The 15,012-nt window shown below is 57.3% G+C and overlaps 1 protein-coding gene across 1 annotated transcript; it reads left to right on the top strand.

Annotated features, from left to right (window-relative positions):
* Positions 1-11,007: 11,007 nt before the first annotated feature.
* Positions 11,008-15,012, top strand: OSM (oncostatin M). Its single transcript, XM_061385340.1, is given in 4 exon segments — positions 11,008-11,114; positions 12,708-12,841; positions 13,416-13,952; positions 13,954-15,012. Coding segments are annotated over 4 exon segments (738 nt in total). The 5' UTR covers positions 11,008-11,080; the 3' UTR covers positions 13,987-15,012.

Raw genomic sequence — 15,012 nt, 5'->3', positions numbered from 1 at the left:
GTGTGCAGCCCTCAGCCCGAGCTCTCTACAGGGCCCCAGCCCCACTGCCCCGAGTCAGCCCAGGGTTGTCCTCGGCAGCGTGGCTGCCCCGGGCCGGCCGCTGGTCTCCCTGCCTGGGTCTCCTCCTGGCATACCCTGGCCTCGTATATTTAGGTGTTCCTTTTCTTTCTTTCTCTTTTTTTTGACTGCGTGGCATGTGGAATCTTAGTTCCCCAATCGCGGATCGAGCCGGCGCCCCCTGCGCTGGAAGTGTGGAGTGTTAACCGCTGGACCACCACGGAGGTTCCCACGTGCGCCTTTCCTAAGCTGACAGACGCGAGCCCGGTGTGCAGGCACCGCTCAGGCACTCGCACAGGAGGGGCTGTGGAGACCCCCTGACTCTCTCCTGCCTCTTTGGAGCCCACTTCCTGCCTCCCAGACTCTGTTTTCCTGGAGTGGTGTTTTTTTTTTAACTCTGCTTAATTTTTTTTTTTCTAATTGAGGCGGAATTCACACAATATCAAGTTGACCATTTAAAAGTGAAGACCTACCTCCGGGCCATTTAGCGTGTTCACAGTGTTGAGCAACCGTCACCTCATCTAATTCCAGAACACTTTCATCACCCCAAGAGGGAACCCCGTACCCCTCGGCTGTCACTTCCCATTCTCCTCCCGCAGCCCCTGGCAATCACTGAAGTGTCTTTATGGATTTCCCTATTCTGGACATTTCCCACAAGTGCACTCATCTCATATGTGACTTCTGACGTCTAGCCTTTTCACTCAGCGTGATGCTTTTGAGGCACATCCAGGTGAACGCCTGTGTCAGCACTCCATTCTTTTCAATGGCTGAATAATATTCCAATGCATGGACAGAATCACGTTTTTTGGACAGAATCATGTTTTTTGGACATAATTGCGTTTTTTGGACATAACCACTTTTTAAAGATTTTACCGGAGTATAGTTTCTTTACAATGTTGAGTTAGGTTCTGCTTTACGGCAAAGTGAATCAGCTGTATGTATACCTATATCCCCCCTCTTTTGGACTTCTTTCCCATTAAGGCTGGGCTTCTCCTGTGGCTCAAACGGTAAAGAGTCTGCCTGCAACGCAGGAGAACTGGGGTTCGGTCTCTGGGTTGGGAAGATCCCCTGGAGAAGCAAATGCAACCCACTCCAGTATCCTTGACTGGAGAATCCCATGGACAGAGGAGCCTGGCGGGCTACAGTCCATGGGGTCGCAAAGAGTCAGACATGACTGAGTGACTAACACTTTTTCCTGTTTACGTCACCACAGAGCACAGAGTGGAGCCCCCTGTACTATGCAGCAAGCTCTCACCAGTTACCTATTTCATACTGGGCAGTGTGTATGACATAAGCGCTTTTCTCATCCATTGCTTGCTGATGGGCATTCGGGCTGTCCCCGCCTTTGGCCTGTTTAACCCCTCCTTCTTGACCGTGGGGTGCACAGCAGTTGTGTTCAGTGACTACTCTCCTCTTCCTCACGCGCTTGGCTGTGGATGGTCCCAAATGGACACATTCTGTCACCCAGCTGAATGGCCACGAACCAGTCAGCCCTTGGACAGAGCAAGTCTTTTCTCCCCTCGGACCTGGAGGGTGTTTCTGTTTCCATATCAAAATGAACGCTCAGAGATTCCTTAGCGCGTCCCCAAGAACAGGAGGAGGAAGAGACCAAGTCTTCCCCGTGCCCACCCCAGGGCATTTTCTCCAGGGCCCGCAATCGGCATCTCTGCAAAGCGAATCCTGCCTCAAGTCTTTACCGCTTTGTAGACACTGGGCCCCCAGCTTGTTCCCCCATCTCCTTCGAGTTGTCAAGCAAAGCTGGTGACCTTGGGCTGCAGCTGGCACCCAGAGCAGGCTCAGCCATCCCACTTCCTCCCTCCACGCCCTCCGCTCTGAGGACTGAGGACTCCCGGAAGTGCCGGGAAATCAGCTCAGCTAGCAGAACTGGCCTCATCCTGTGTAGCTGGAACCTGACTTCGTGCAGGGACCAGGGCTCAGGAAAATCCCTCGGCCTCTCTGGCTGCACCAGCCACATTCTCACCCGCGCGGCAGGACCCCACTCTCACCTGTGACATCCCGGTTCAGAAACTCCAGCTACGCCAGGGAGGTGTGTCTCCTGGGTCTCGCCATCAGTCCCGGGAAGGACTCCGACAGGGAGCGGGGGCAGACAGAATGCAGGTTCATTGCTAGACCCTGGGGTACCATGAAGATCAGGCTGGGTCAGCGTTCACTCCTGCGGCAAGAAACGGGCAGCCTGGCAAATGAGTCTTCCAGGTCCCTCCAGGCTTCGTGGTAATTTCACTCACCTGTGAGTAAGCCTTGTCTTTCTTGGCGATTTATCCCTTGCACCTGGCCTGCTGTCCCACACATGCAGCAGGTTCTTTATTACCTAGAGGTTGAACGAGAGACAGTAGGCTTGTCCCCTCCAACGAAGGCTGGCGCCTTTCTACGAGGCTTACGTAGAATTTGTCCTGAAATGCGTTCTTGAAAGGAAGTGGGAGAAATGCCTTGCCTTTTTCCTTTTCAGTTTGTTTTTGCAGGGAAGTGTTGAAATCTGCAGCAGCTGAAAGAATAGATGTTGAATTTGCTTTTGAAAAATCATCATAAAAGAAAAAGTCAGCGTCTTTTGTTATAGCCACGTGTTCCGGGAAACAAGCTCAATCAGAAGGACAGTGCAGATGGTGGAGCGCGGTTTATTACACCGGCGGGCCCAGGCAGAGTCTGCTCTTAGCCAAGGACCCCGACCAGTTTTTGTGAAAACCTTATATACCCTGTGTACGTGCCCAAACCCACCTCCCCAAATTCTTTGAAACTAGTCTGGACAAGGTGAAAGAGAGATATGATCAAAGTTAACCCACGATTCATGTGCGTTAGTAGTTAACAGTGGACAATTATCAATAGGCCTGTGGTCATACCCCAATAAGCATAATAAAAGTTATGATTCTATTTGGTTACACAGATAATTAGGGTATTCTTTTAGGCAATGGAGAGTCTAGGTAGAGCCCTGGGGTTCTTCCATCGGGGGTGGGGGGGGGGCCTGGTTTTCCAGTTGGTATGTCGTTTCCATAGATACTGGGCATATAGGTCAAAGTCCACAGTCGGGCCCAAGCTGGAGTCCTGCTTTCGAGATGGAGCCTATTCTGTCTGTTTCGTCCTTCACTTTAACCATCGAGGCTTCCTGAAAAGGAGGGATCACACGCCTTGGTGTATCAGGAGCAACGCGATTCTGACGTTCCTCGGATGAGGGCACTAGAAAGGCTCCAAGAGGCCCGGTCCCACCCGGCGGTGAAGCCGGCCTGCACTTGTAGAGGCCCGGCTGCAGGGGGCTCTGCATGGCGGCTGGGGACACGCCTGGGCCCCATAGCCGCAGCTGCATGCTCATGCATCCATCCAGTCATCAAGGATTTATTGAGCGCCTACTGCATTCCAGGGCTTCCCTGGGGCTTAGATGGTGAAGAATCTACCTGCCAATGAGGAAGACCTGGGTTCGATCCCTGGGTTGGGAAGATCCCCTGGAGAAGGAAATGGCAACCCACTCCAGTACTCTTGCATGGAGAATCCCCATGGACAGAGGAACCTGGTGGGCCACAGTCCATGGCATTGCAGAGTTGGACACGACAGAGCGAGTAACACTTTCACTTTCACCTCTACCTTCCGAGGCCTCTGCTATGCTTTGGAGACAGGCGATGGGGAACCACCACCACCATTTCACACCCTGTTGGAATTTACAGTCTGGCTGGGGACACAACCCCACAGTTTTAAAAGTTTATGGTTCTGAAGAATGCTACAGAGAGGGGTATGTGGTACTCTGGGGCGGGGGCGGGGGTGTAAACTAGCCTGGGGTAGAGGAAGGCACTTGAAGAGCTGAAACTCGGTGTCCGATGGCAGTTCAGTAGTGGGTACAGCATGTGCCAAGGCCCTGGGATAAGAGCTCACTCCTCTGGGGGCTGAAGAAGGTCAGAGAGAGCGGCGGGCAGGCTGGAGAGGTGTTGGGGGAGGCTGGGGAAGTGGGCAGGGACTGGGGGCCATGGCGATGACTTTGGCCTTATCCAAGAGGCAACAGGAAACCAGGGAGTGTTTTGAGCAAGAGGATCAGACCAGGCTGTGTTGTACAAGCCCCTCCGGAGGGTGGCTTGGTGTCCCCCACCCTTTTCTAAAAAAATGTTTTATTTGGCTGTGTTGGGTCTTGGTTGCAGCACACAAGATCTTCATTGTGGGCTTAGTTGCCTGCTGCAGGTGGGATCTTAGTTCCTCAATGACCAGAGATCGAACCCGGGTCCCCTGCATTGCAGGCATCACTGCAAGAGGGATTCTTAACCCCTGGATCTCCAGGGTAGTTCCTCCACACCCCAACCTTCCCATTCAACTTCCAGCCACACCCTTCGTTCTGTAAACTGTTCCATGAGGTCCTGTTTGCCCTTGCAATTCTCTTGACCCGGAATTTGTAGCGTTTCTGTTCTGCCTTTCTGCCAATGAAACCTGGAATTTCACAGGTTTCACTGTGGAATTCACAATTTCAGCGATGTCTGTGCAGACCTGCGGAAATACCCACCTCCGTCCCCAACCTCCCCAGGCAGCCAACCCTGTGAGGGCACTCTGGGAGCCGCTGGCGTTTGTTTCTGTGGCATCTCTGCCTCCTCCCCTCTGTGCACCTTTCCGCAAGCTCCCACCTCTCAGGCCTCAGTTTCCCCACCTGCAGGGCAGGGACCATGGGCTCTGCCTCATTAGGGGGTTTTGAGGATGCAGGGAGCTGACCCATGAGGGAGTCCTGGTCCCGGTCCCCAGAAGAGCTGCAGAAATGAGCCCGATTGTCACCACTGGGCACACAGCACGTGCCTGGGGCACCAAAACAGTTTTGGCAAGAATGTGATGTTTCAAAATAGGTCTCGTGTGTTGTCATCATGAGAAAAGCCAGGGCTCCGTTCGCTGGACTCCTTGATCCTGCTGAGTGTTTGCCAGGTTGTGGACTATAGCCTGCCAGGCTCCTCTGTCCATGGGATTTCCCAGGCAAAAATGCTGGAGTGGGTTGCCATGGCCTCCTCCAGGGGATCTTCCCGACCCAGGGATTGAACCCAAGTCTCTTATGTCTCCTGCATTGGCAGGAGGCTGCATGTTTAGGACTGCTTTTATTTACGGCGACGTCTCAGTGTTTGGAGCCTCCACGGGACCCCATGGTGCTTTATAGGGTTGTGGACCCTCTGTGGTCATCTCTCCTGTCCCAGCACCTCACAGAGGAGACCCTGGGCTCAAAGAGGGTGGCCCAGGGGTGGGGGTCATCTGCACGCTCGGCTCCTGTTCGTCGCACCTCAGAGTAGATGAAGCAGCCCCCAGTAGCCTTGGCCTTGGCCTGGGTGGGGGTGTTCTCTGTGGCAGGGCCTGGTCTGGGAGCTGACGGCTGACGGCTAATGTGAGGTTGGTGCAGAGAAGCGAGTCCCACTTCTCTCTCTCTGCACTTCCCTTAATAGGTGTTCAGGCTCTTGGAAACGGGGGTCAGTCACCCAATTTGGGGGAACCACAGGGTGCAGGGGAGGGCATGCAGTCCTGTCCCCACAGACACGCCAGGTCCCAGGAGAACCCTGGCAGGTCTTGAGTCAGATGACCCCCAGGCCAAGGGTGACCTCGCTGACCTCACAGGGGCCCTGGAAGATCCTTGCTCACCCGGCGTTTATGTAACGTGAGTTTCCCAACCGCCCTCAGAGTCACCCTGTGACCTAAACAGATGTGTGCCATCGTCTGCCCCAGTGGCTGGTGGGTAAGTGCTCACTGGACACTCGCTGTGGGCCGGGCATTGGCGCGCCCCGTCTGTGGAATTACGGCACCGGCCATGTAGTTAGTAGGCAGCATTTGGCCCTGCACTTTCACAATCGAGATGCAATTCACATGTCATCAAGTGCATTTAAATTTACTTTATTTATTTATCTTTGGCTGCCGTGGGTCTTCGTTGTTTTGTGCAAGCTGTCTTCAGTCCCTGTGAGCCGGGAACTGCACTCTTCGTGCAGTGCGTGGGCTTCTCATCACGGTGGCTTCTCTTGTTGCGGAGCACAGGCTCTCGGCACGAGGGCTTCCGTAATTGTGGCACATGGGCTTTGTTGCTCCGAGGCATGTGGAATGCTCCCCGAGCCAGGGATCAAACCTGCGTTCCCCTCGTTGGCAGGCCGATTCCTATCCACCGTGCCACTAGGGAAGTCCCCATCAAGTGCATTTAAAGTGTATATAATGCATGGACTTATATCCAACTGCTGGAGCCCGCGTGCCTTAGAGCCCGTGCTCTGCAACAAGATAGGCCACCACAGTGCGAAACCTGTTCTCCGCAAATAAAGAGTAGCCCCTGCTGGCCACAGCCGGAGAAAAGCCTGCATGCAGCAGTGAAGAGCTAGCCCAGCCAAAAATAATAAATAAATAAAAAGTAAATATAATGAAAAAACATAATCCAGTGGTTTAAGTATATTTATAAGAGGGCGAAATCATCTGTTTGATAGTTAAAAAAATATTTTCATCCCCCCTAAGAAACCCTATCCATAAGCTATCACTTCTTGTCTGTCCCCAGATCCCCCAGCCCCTGGCAACCACTAATCCACTCTCTGTCTCTATGGATTCACCATTTCTGGACATTTCATATAAAGGGATCATACGTGGCCTTTTCTGACTGACTTGCATGGAGCCTAATGATTTTGAGGTTCGTCCATGTGGTAGCACGCGTTAGTACTTCATCTCTCTTTCTGGCTGGATAATATTCTATCGTATGGACAGACCACATTTTAAAATCCATCTTCTATTGATGGACTATTGCGTTACTTCTACATTTGGCCTATTGTGAATGAATGCTTCTGTGAATATCTGTGTGCAAGTTTTTATGTGATTATATGATTTCAGTTCTCTTGCGTACATGCCCAGGAGTGGCATTGCTGGTTGTCTGAGATTTCTACGTTCACCATTCGAGGAAGAGACATTCTTTTTCCTAAAGTGGCTGAATGTACCCTCTTCCATTGCCACCAGCAGTGCACACGGGCTCCGACGTCTCCACGTCTTCTGCTACACATGTTATTGTCTGTGTGTGGTTGCAGATGCCCTAGTGGAGGTGCAGTGGCGTCTCGGTGTAGGTTGGACATGCATTTTCCTGATGGCTCATGATACTGACTTCTTTTCACGTACTTATTGGCCATTTGTGTCTGGTTTGGAGAAAAGTCTTTTTAAATCCCTTGCCCGTTTAAAAATTGGGTTGTAGGCACTTCCCTGATGGTCCAGTGGTTAAGACTTCGCCTTCCCATGCAGAGGGTGTGCTTTCAAACCCTGTCGGGCGGTAAAGACCCCACATGCCTCACAGCCAAAAAACGGAAACAAAACAGAAGCTGTATTGTAACAAATTCAATAGAGACTTAAAAACGGCCCACATCAAAAAAAATTTTGTTTCAATTAAAAAAATGGGGTTGTTTGTCTTCTCTGATGTTAAACTGTGGCGCTGCGGTTGCAAGAGGGGAAACTGAGGTTCAGAAAAGGGGGGTGTGACTGGGCCAAGAATTCTGGGCCCACAGGCAGATGGAGACCGGAACCTGGGTTGGTCTCCGCCCATAGCCTGCAGGCCTCTGCTCCCAGGCCTCTGCACGTCCTGCGTTCACGTTGACCTGCCCCTCAGGTCACACCAAATCCTGTCCTTGGGTCTAAAGGCAGGGGGGGCGTGGGGGGGGAGCGCCCCAGCTGGAGGGTGGATCGGAAAGGCGAGGAAACAGCAGTTCTGAGGAACCAAGCAGGCCGTCTCTTCCCCTCCGGATCACGCGGACCTGGCTGACGTGGCCCGGGAAGCGGGCACAGCCCGGGCCCTGTGGTCGTGGAGCCTATTTATACTGGCGGGGGCCGTGTCGCAAGCCTTTCCTGCTGGCAGGAGAGACGTCACCAGGCACTGACCTCACCAGAAACGCTGACGCACCTTCCCCTTACACTTCGCTTGGATGGGCTGTGGGGCCGCCTCACCTCGGCCTCCTCCCGCCCAGCTCCGGGCTTCTCCCCAGTGTCCCCGCTCCCTGCAGCCCCCCAGCCACACCCTCTACTTGAAGCCATTGACTTGCGTCCCTCAAGTGTATGCACCGAGGTCACGACCCCCAGCACCTCAGAATGTGAGTGTGCACAGAGCCAGGGCCCGCAGAGCGGCAATCGGGGTAAAGTGGGGCCATTGGGTGAGCCCCACTGCAATGTGACAGGCGCCGTAGAAGAGGAGATCGGGGCCTCCCTGGTGTGGCTCAGTGGTAACGAAGCCACCTGCCAGTGCAGGGGACGTGAGTTTGATCCCTGGTCCAGGAGAACCCCACGTGCCGGGGAGCAGCGAAGCCCGTGCACCACAGCTACTGAGCCTGTGCTCAAAAGCCCGCAAGCCACAGCTACGGAAGCCCACGAGCCTAGGTCCTCTGCAACAAGAGAAGCCACCGCAGTGAGAGAAGCCCGTGGATCGCAACTAGAGAAAAGCCCATGCGGCAATGAAGACCCAACACGGCCCCAAATAATTTTTCATAAAAGGAGAAGAGATCTGGGCACAGACAGACACGGCAGGGCAGCTGTGGGAGGAGATGGTGAGAAGCCGGCCGTCTGCAAGCCAAGGAGGGCGGCCTCAGGATGAAGCCAGCACCTTGAGCTCGGACTTTCAGCTCTGGGACTGTGAGAAAACGCCTTTGGATCATTTCTGTCTGTGGTACCTGGTTATGGCAGCTCCAGCAAACTCATATGCGTGTTTAAAGCTCCGTGCTCAGGGCCAGCTCTTTCAGATGTGAAGGCACCCTTCTTCACATATAGATGTTTTATAAAAGGCACACCGCAGGTGGAGCGATCGCAACCTCTCTGGGTCTTGGAGGCCTCCTCAAACCAGGGAGACCCTAGTGCTTCTGGACAAGGGGTGAAAACACTGGGCTGTCCCCTGAGCATGGAGGCTGCTCAGCAAGGAGCCCATGAGAGGGGCATGAGGCTCTCTGGCCAGACCTGGCTCTCCCACCTGGAGCCCAGCCCTGAGCTTCTCCAAGCTTCAGTTTTTCTCTCATTACCAGGAGCCAGGGACCTTCCCTGGTGGTCCAATGGTTAAGAAAACACCTTCCAATGCAGGGGATGCAGGCTTGATCCCTGGTTGGGGAACTAAGATCCCACAAGCCACAGGGCTACTAAGCTCAGGCACCACACTCGAAACCCACTCACCACAACAAAACATCCCGCGTTCTGCAACTAAAACCCAACGCGGCCAAATAAGTACTTTTTTTTTTTTTTTAAAAGCAAACGACTATTAAAAAAAGGGAGCTGAGGCACGCCTGCCCGGCCAGTATCCCTCCCAGGGCTGCAGCGAGATGAGATCAGAGATGTGAAATGAACAAGGATCCAGGCCTGGCCTGGGCCCAGGAAGCCGCCTTGTGGGAGTGGGCGCCGGGATGCGGAATCGAGCAGAAGTGACGTTCTCAGGAGGAGACTCCAGAACTGGGCCTTGCGGGTGGCGGGGATGTGATGGGGACCAGGGAGTAGGCAGGGGCGGGTGAGGAGAAGCCTCCGGGGCTTAGGGTGGCGGGGTGCCCCTGGTGCTGCCCATTGCTAGTTCCTCCGCACTTGGAAAAGAGCGGGCCAAATAAACGTAATGACTGCGTAAATGAGCGAGATGGGCGTGTCTCCAGGGGGCGGGCTGGTGGGAATGGCCTTGGGGGTATTGATGGGTGCTGGGGTGGGTGCCCGGCCTTCCTCCTCCCGGCCACCTTGGCATTCCTGATCCGGGCTCCACGGGGCCCAAGCAGCTCAGGCTTTTTTGGTCCCACGCCCCCGCTAGGGGCCCCACCCCGCTCCTCAGCCTTTGACACCCTCCTCCCCACGGCACTCCTCAGGGTGCAGGCCAAGGACCCCCAGCCAGTCTGTTGGAGGTGCTCAGGTGGCCAGGCATGGCGTTCGGGCCAGCGCAGCCTCCGTCTGCTCTCTCATCCTGTGGGGAAGCAGCAGGTTGACTCAGGAGGCGCTGTCTCCGGGGCCTCTCCTCTCGTTTCTTTGAGAAGCAGAGGACCTACTCAAGATCACTATCTTTCAGAGAAAGTGAAACCTGGCCCCCACCCGTCACCAGCGACTCCCCCTCCAGCTTCCCCTCTGAGCTCACAGCTTCCCCATCTCCTCCGCCCCCCTACCCCGCCTCCCCGACAGCCAATACTTGGAAGCAGACTGCTTCATCGCTCCTTTTTCCTTCCAAGGGCCTTTGCCTTTTATGTCCATGATGGCAGCAGCCCAGTGAGGTAGCTGAGAGATACTTTTCAAATCCTCATTTTATAGGTGGTGGGGGCCTCCACGGCCCAGAGATGCGAAGCAACTTGCCTTGGGTCACACAGCATGTCAGTGGGCTTGAGCTCTGATCTCCCTTTTTCCTTGCCCCAAGTGCCTGGTTCGATGGGCCTGGGATGGGGAACACTGGTTATATGAGGGGTGCCTCGCCGGGGAGAGGAGAGGGCGGGGAGCCCCACCAAAGGATGCAGGTCTTGGGGCCAGAATCACAATCTCGGGGCTGCCAGCCTGGGTCTGGCTCTGTGCCCAGAGCCCCGTGGTTTCCGCTCACAGATGTCCCAACAGCCCCGCGGGAGGGCGGGAAGGGCACCCGAGAAGGAAGATGTCTCGCTCCCCTCACCCCCAAACCACAGTGGCCTGAAGCCCGATGGCCCCCAGCCAGGGACCCGGATATGGGCCCTCCAGGGGCCCGGCTGGCAAACCCTCCCATCTATCCCAGACGCGGCCCCCCTGCAGCGAGCATAGACCCCCTTGCTTCCCCGCTCACCCCAGGAAGGCTGAGGCTGTGGTTTGCATCATCCTTGGGCGTGGGGGGCTGACCTCGAAGAATGAATTCGAAGAAAACAGGAGGAGGCGCGGGCATGCCACCGCACTGGGCGCCCATTGGCCGCCTGCAGAAACTTTGGTTTTTTTTAGGGTCATGTTCCCAGAAGGCCTCCCCTCCCCCACCCCCTCCCCACCCACCTCACGAGGTGTTGGCCAATCACCCCGACGGGCATAAAGTGGCTGCCAGCCCTCAGGGCTCCAGGCAGGGAGGTGTCACCCCCAGCGGGCACAGGCCGGAGCTCGGTCACCCAGCATGCGGGCACAGCGTATGCAGAGAACACTGCTCAGTGAGTACTTCCTTCCTCCCCGCCGGCAACTGCCTGCCGGGCTCACGGGCACCAGCGGGGAGCAGGGCCACCCTTTGCCCTCTGGGAACTGGGCAGAAGGATGCTGAGAAGGGGAGAGAGCCAGAGGGCAGGCAAAGAGAGGGATCCACTGAGAACACAGCATCTTCACAGCAGGAGAAGGGTATCCCCGGAGGGCTTCCAGGTGGAGGTGATGCAGACTCGTGGACTCTGGGAGCAAGGGAGTGAGGGAAGGAGATCACCACTGCAGGAGAAGCCAAGGAAGCAGGAGTGAGGCGGGAGATGTGCTGGGGCAGAGGAGGAGGCCGGGGAAGCTGAGTGGGATCGCGGTGTGATGTCTGGAAAGGCGGTGGGGTGCCTCCTTTTTTTGGCCCGGATTCGCAGGCCCTGGGATGGATGGGCACTCTCAGCCGGGTCTGGGGGCCCGGGAGCCCACACAATCACACAGCACCCATAGCCACACCCACAGGGTGACAGGCACACAGAGCCGCGTGACGTCATACGGTGCCCTTGGTCTCAGCCATCTGGGAAGCCCTGCACGCAGCCCGGGGCCCCTGCGGCCGATGGGTCACAACGGCTGGCTGTGTGTGGCGGCCGTTCCCTTGGGCCTTGCGCAGACCCAGACACACGCCCACACAGGCTCCCTGGCCCCACGTGCTCGGGGCTCACCCCAGCCCCCGCCGGCTGAGCCCAGCAGCAGGTACCTGGGGGGGCGGCAGGGGGTGCCCTGTGGCTGCGTTCCCCTGGCGCCCAGCCCCCTGGGCCCCGGCTGCGGCGTCTTCCCCAAGGGGCCACGGTTCCTAGGAAGGGAAAGTGGTGTCACTGCCTTCCGGGCCATTGCACCACAGGCCCTTCCGACCACGTGGCTGGCGGTGCCGGTGGGTGGGTGGGGGGAGGTGGTGGAGGGGGGGGAGCCGTGACGGTGCCCGCCCACCGCGGGGCGCTCTGGCTCACCACATCTCTGGCGGGGGGCGCCTGAAAGAAGTGGCCGTTTCCGGAGAGAGGAGGGAGGCCCGAGAGATGGGGGCAGAGGGTGGCCTTGGGTGACCTGAACAAGTCCTTCTGCTTTGGCGCCTTGGTTCTCCTGTGGGTCAGATGGGGGCGTGGATGAGCTTATCTCATGCATCCTCTCCAGGTGGAAAGGCAGCCCCTCCTGGTTCTGCAGATGGAGCTCAGGGCCGGGGCTACAAACCCCTCTGGAGGCCCCCTGTAGGGTTGGGGGTATTGGGGCCTGCAGCAATGGCGGATCCTTAGCCCAGAGGTCTCGTGGGCCCCACCTGGGCCCCCGCAGGTCAGCTCCCGAGGTTGGCAGGCTGGACTCCACTGCCCCACCACGTCTTCTCAAAAGGCTTGCTTGGCAAGCCGCAGCCAGTGTCAGGTGCAGTGCAGCGGCTCTCTGGACGGTGGTGCTGGCCGCCGCAGGTGTCCCTGGGCACGCGCAGAGCCCAGCCCCCGCCTCCACGCGGATGAGGGGTGGGCTGTGCCCTCCTCTGAGGCCCGCGTGAGCACCCTCCCCTCTGCAGGGTGCCCACCGGCAGAGCCTGAAGCCGGTCCCTCGTCTTCCCTCTGCCCCAGGTCTGGTCCTCAGACTTCTGCTCCTGTGCACAGTGGCCACGGGCAAGTGCTCGGGCAAGTACCACGAGCTTCTCCTGCAGCTCCAGCGCCAGGCGGACCTCATGCAGGACCCCAGCACGCTCCTGGATCCCTATGTGAGTGCCCAGCCCCCCCGGGGGGCACCTGAGTCTCAGAGAACTGTGGGTGGAGCTGGGGCTGGAGCGATCCCCAGAGAGGACCTGCTCAGCCTGGGGCTGGTGGTGGAACCGAGGCTCCACGTTATTCCAGGGCCGCAGTGAGACTGTCGCGGGTCTAACCCTGAGACGTCAAGGAAACAGTGGGTGGGCCTGGAGCGTGAACCCCGACTCCATCACCTCATTCGTCTGTTTGCCCAGCGTGCTCATTGCACATCTACCACGGGCCTTGTTCTAGGCACCGGGTCGTCGCAGGGAATAGTCCACCCTCCTAAGCTCAGGTCATCTCCCATCTCTTCCACAATGACACACCTCACACCACCGTCACCACTTGTGTGGTCACCCCCGCCAGCCCCGCCTGCAATGACCTGGGAGTCCTCTCCCTTCTTGGGCCTCAGTTTCTTGATCTGAACAATGGGAGGGTTGGATGGGGAAGGGGTGCATGTGGCCCAGCAGCTCAAGGCTGAGCAGGTGTGTGTGTGTGTGGTTGGGGCTCCAGGGCTCACCTCTGTACTGTCCTTTTCGCTCTCCCCAGATCCACCTCCAAGGCCTGCACAGTCCCGTACTGCAGGAACACTGCAGGGAGCGCCCGGGGGACTTTCCCAGCGAGGATGCCCTGTGGAGGCTCAGCAGGCAGGACTTCCTGCAGACCCTCAACACCACACTGGGCCTCATCCTTCGCATGCTGAGTGCCCTGCAGCAGGACCTCCCGGAAGCAGCCCACCAACAGGCGGAGATGAATGTCCGCGGGTTCGGGAACAACATCCACTGCATGGCCCAGCTGCTGCGTGGCTCCTCGGACCCAAAGGCTGCTGAGCCCACCCAGCCGGGCCCAGGGCCCACGCCGCTGCCACCCACGCCGCCTTCCAGCACTTTCCAGCGCAAGCTCAGGAACTGTGGGTTCCTGCGAGGCTACCACCGCTTCATGCGCACAGCCGGGCAGGTCTTCCGGGGCTGGGGGGAGAGACAGGGCCGCAGCCGCAGACACAGCCCCTGCCGGGCCCTGAAGAGGGGGGCCCGCAGGACACAGCCCTTCCCGGAGGTCAGGAGACTCGCGCCCAGGGGCCAGCCGCCCCGGTAGCCTTTGGGGTGCCCCTGCCAGGTGAAAGGTCAGCAGGTGGCATGCAGGACGGCAGGCCGCTGCCACCCATCTCCTCTCTGCTCCCCACATCTCCGAAGCGCACTTTAAGGGGTGTGAGCCGGGCAGCCCCCTCTAGCTCCCCCAAGGCTGGGCTGCAGGGGTACGGTCAGGCTGTGGAGTGCCCCCAGCCCTGGCTTCCTCGGCCCTCGGGGGGTGGCCGGGCCAGGTCCATACAGGGCCAACTTTCCATTGATTCAGGGGTCGGATGACACAGGCTGACTCACGGCCAGACTGGCCCCCCCCCACCCCCGCTCTGCTCCCCGGAGACCGGCCGGACTGTCCTTCTCATGACTTGCATGGCTCTTGCCCCCATACTTCCTCCTTACCCTAGTGGCCTGGCTCCAAGGGGGTGGGGGTCAGGGCCTGAGTTGGCCGACTATGCCTCATCGCGTCTGGGGCCAGATCCCTGGATGCCTGGGAGGCCTCACTTTAGGCAGCTGTGATGGAGCAGAGGGCGCTGGAAGGAGCACTGATGGGGGTGGGGGGTCGGTCCAAGGTTGGCCTCTAACTCGCCGTGTGACCTCATCAAGGCCACCTTGCTTCTTAGGACCTCAGTTTTCTCTTTGTGATTTGAAGGGCTTGGGGACCACGTGCAGCCCTCTCTGCTTGTCAGTTGCTGGGACTCTGTGACACAGGGTGGATATCAGATTCTCTCCATTCATAGGGACACACGGTGCAGACGGCCCCTGGGCACAGGCTCCGCTCTCTGGAGGAGACCTAGTGCCTGGAAGCGCCTGGTCTTGGGTCTCGGCTGCCGGCTGCGCCCCCTGATGGTGCATCATGGTATTTTTTCGTGCTGAAATCACCGCCCTCCTGGAGGGGGGGTCCCAGAAGCTTCTGGGCCAATTCCTTGGAGGGACAGGACTAATTTATAGATTTTTTTAAAATCAGTTTTTTAAAAATCTGTTTTCTATTTATAAGGCTTATTTATGATGTGTATTTAATGTTAATATTGTGCAAACATATATTTAAAATTTGCATGGTTTCTAAA

This window comes from Bos javanicus, chromosome 17 (assembly GCF_032452875.1).
Source record: "Bos javanicus breed banteng chromosome 17, ARS-OSU_banteng_1.0, whole genome shotgun sequence".
In the NCBI taxonomy this organism is placed as follows: Eukaryota; Metazoa; Chordata; class Mammalia; order Artiodactyla; family Bovidae; genus Bos; species Bos javanicus.
Note: the sequence above shows the minus strand (reverse complement) of the source record. Positions and strands in the feature narration are given on the sequence as shown.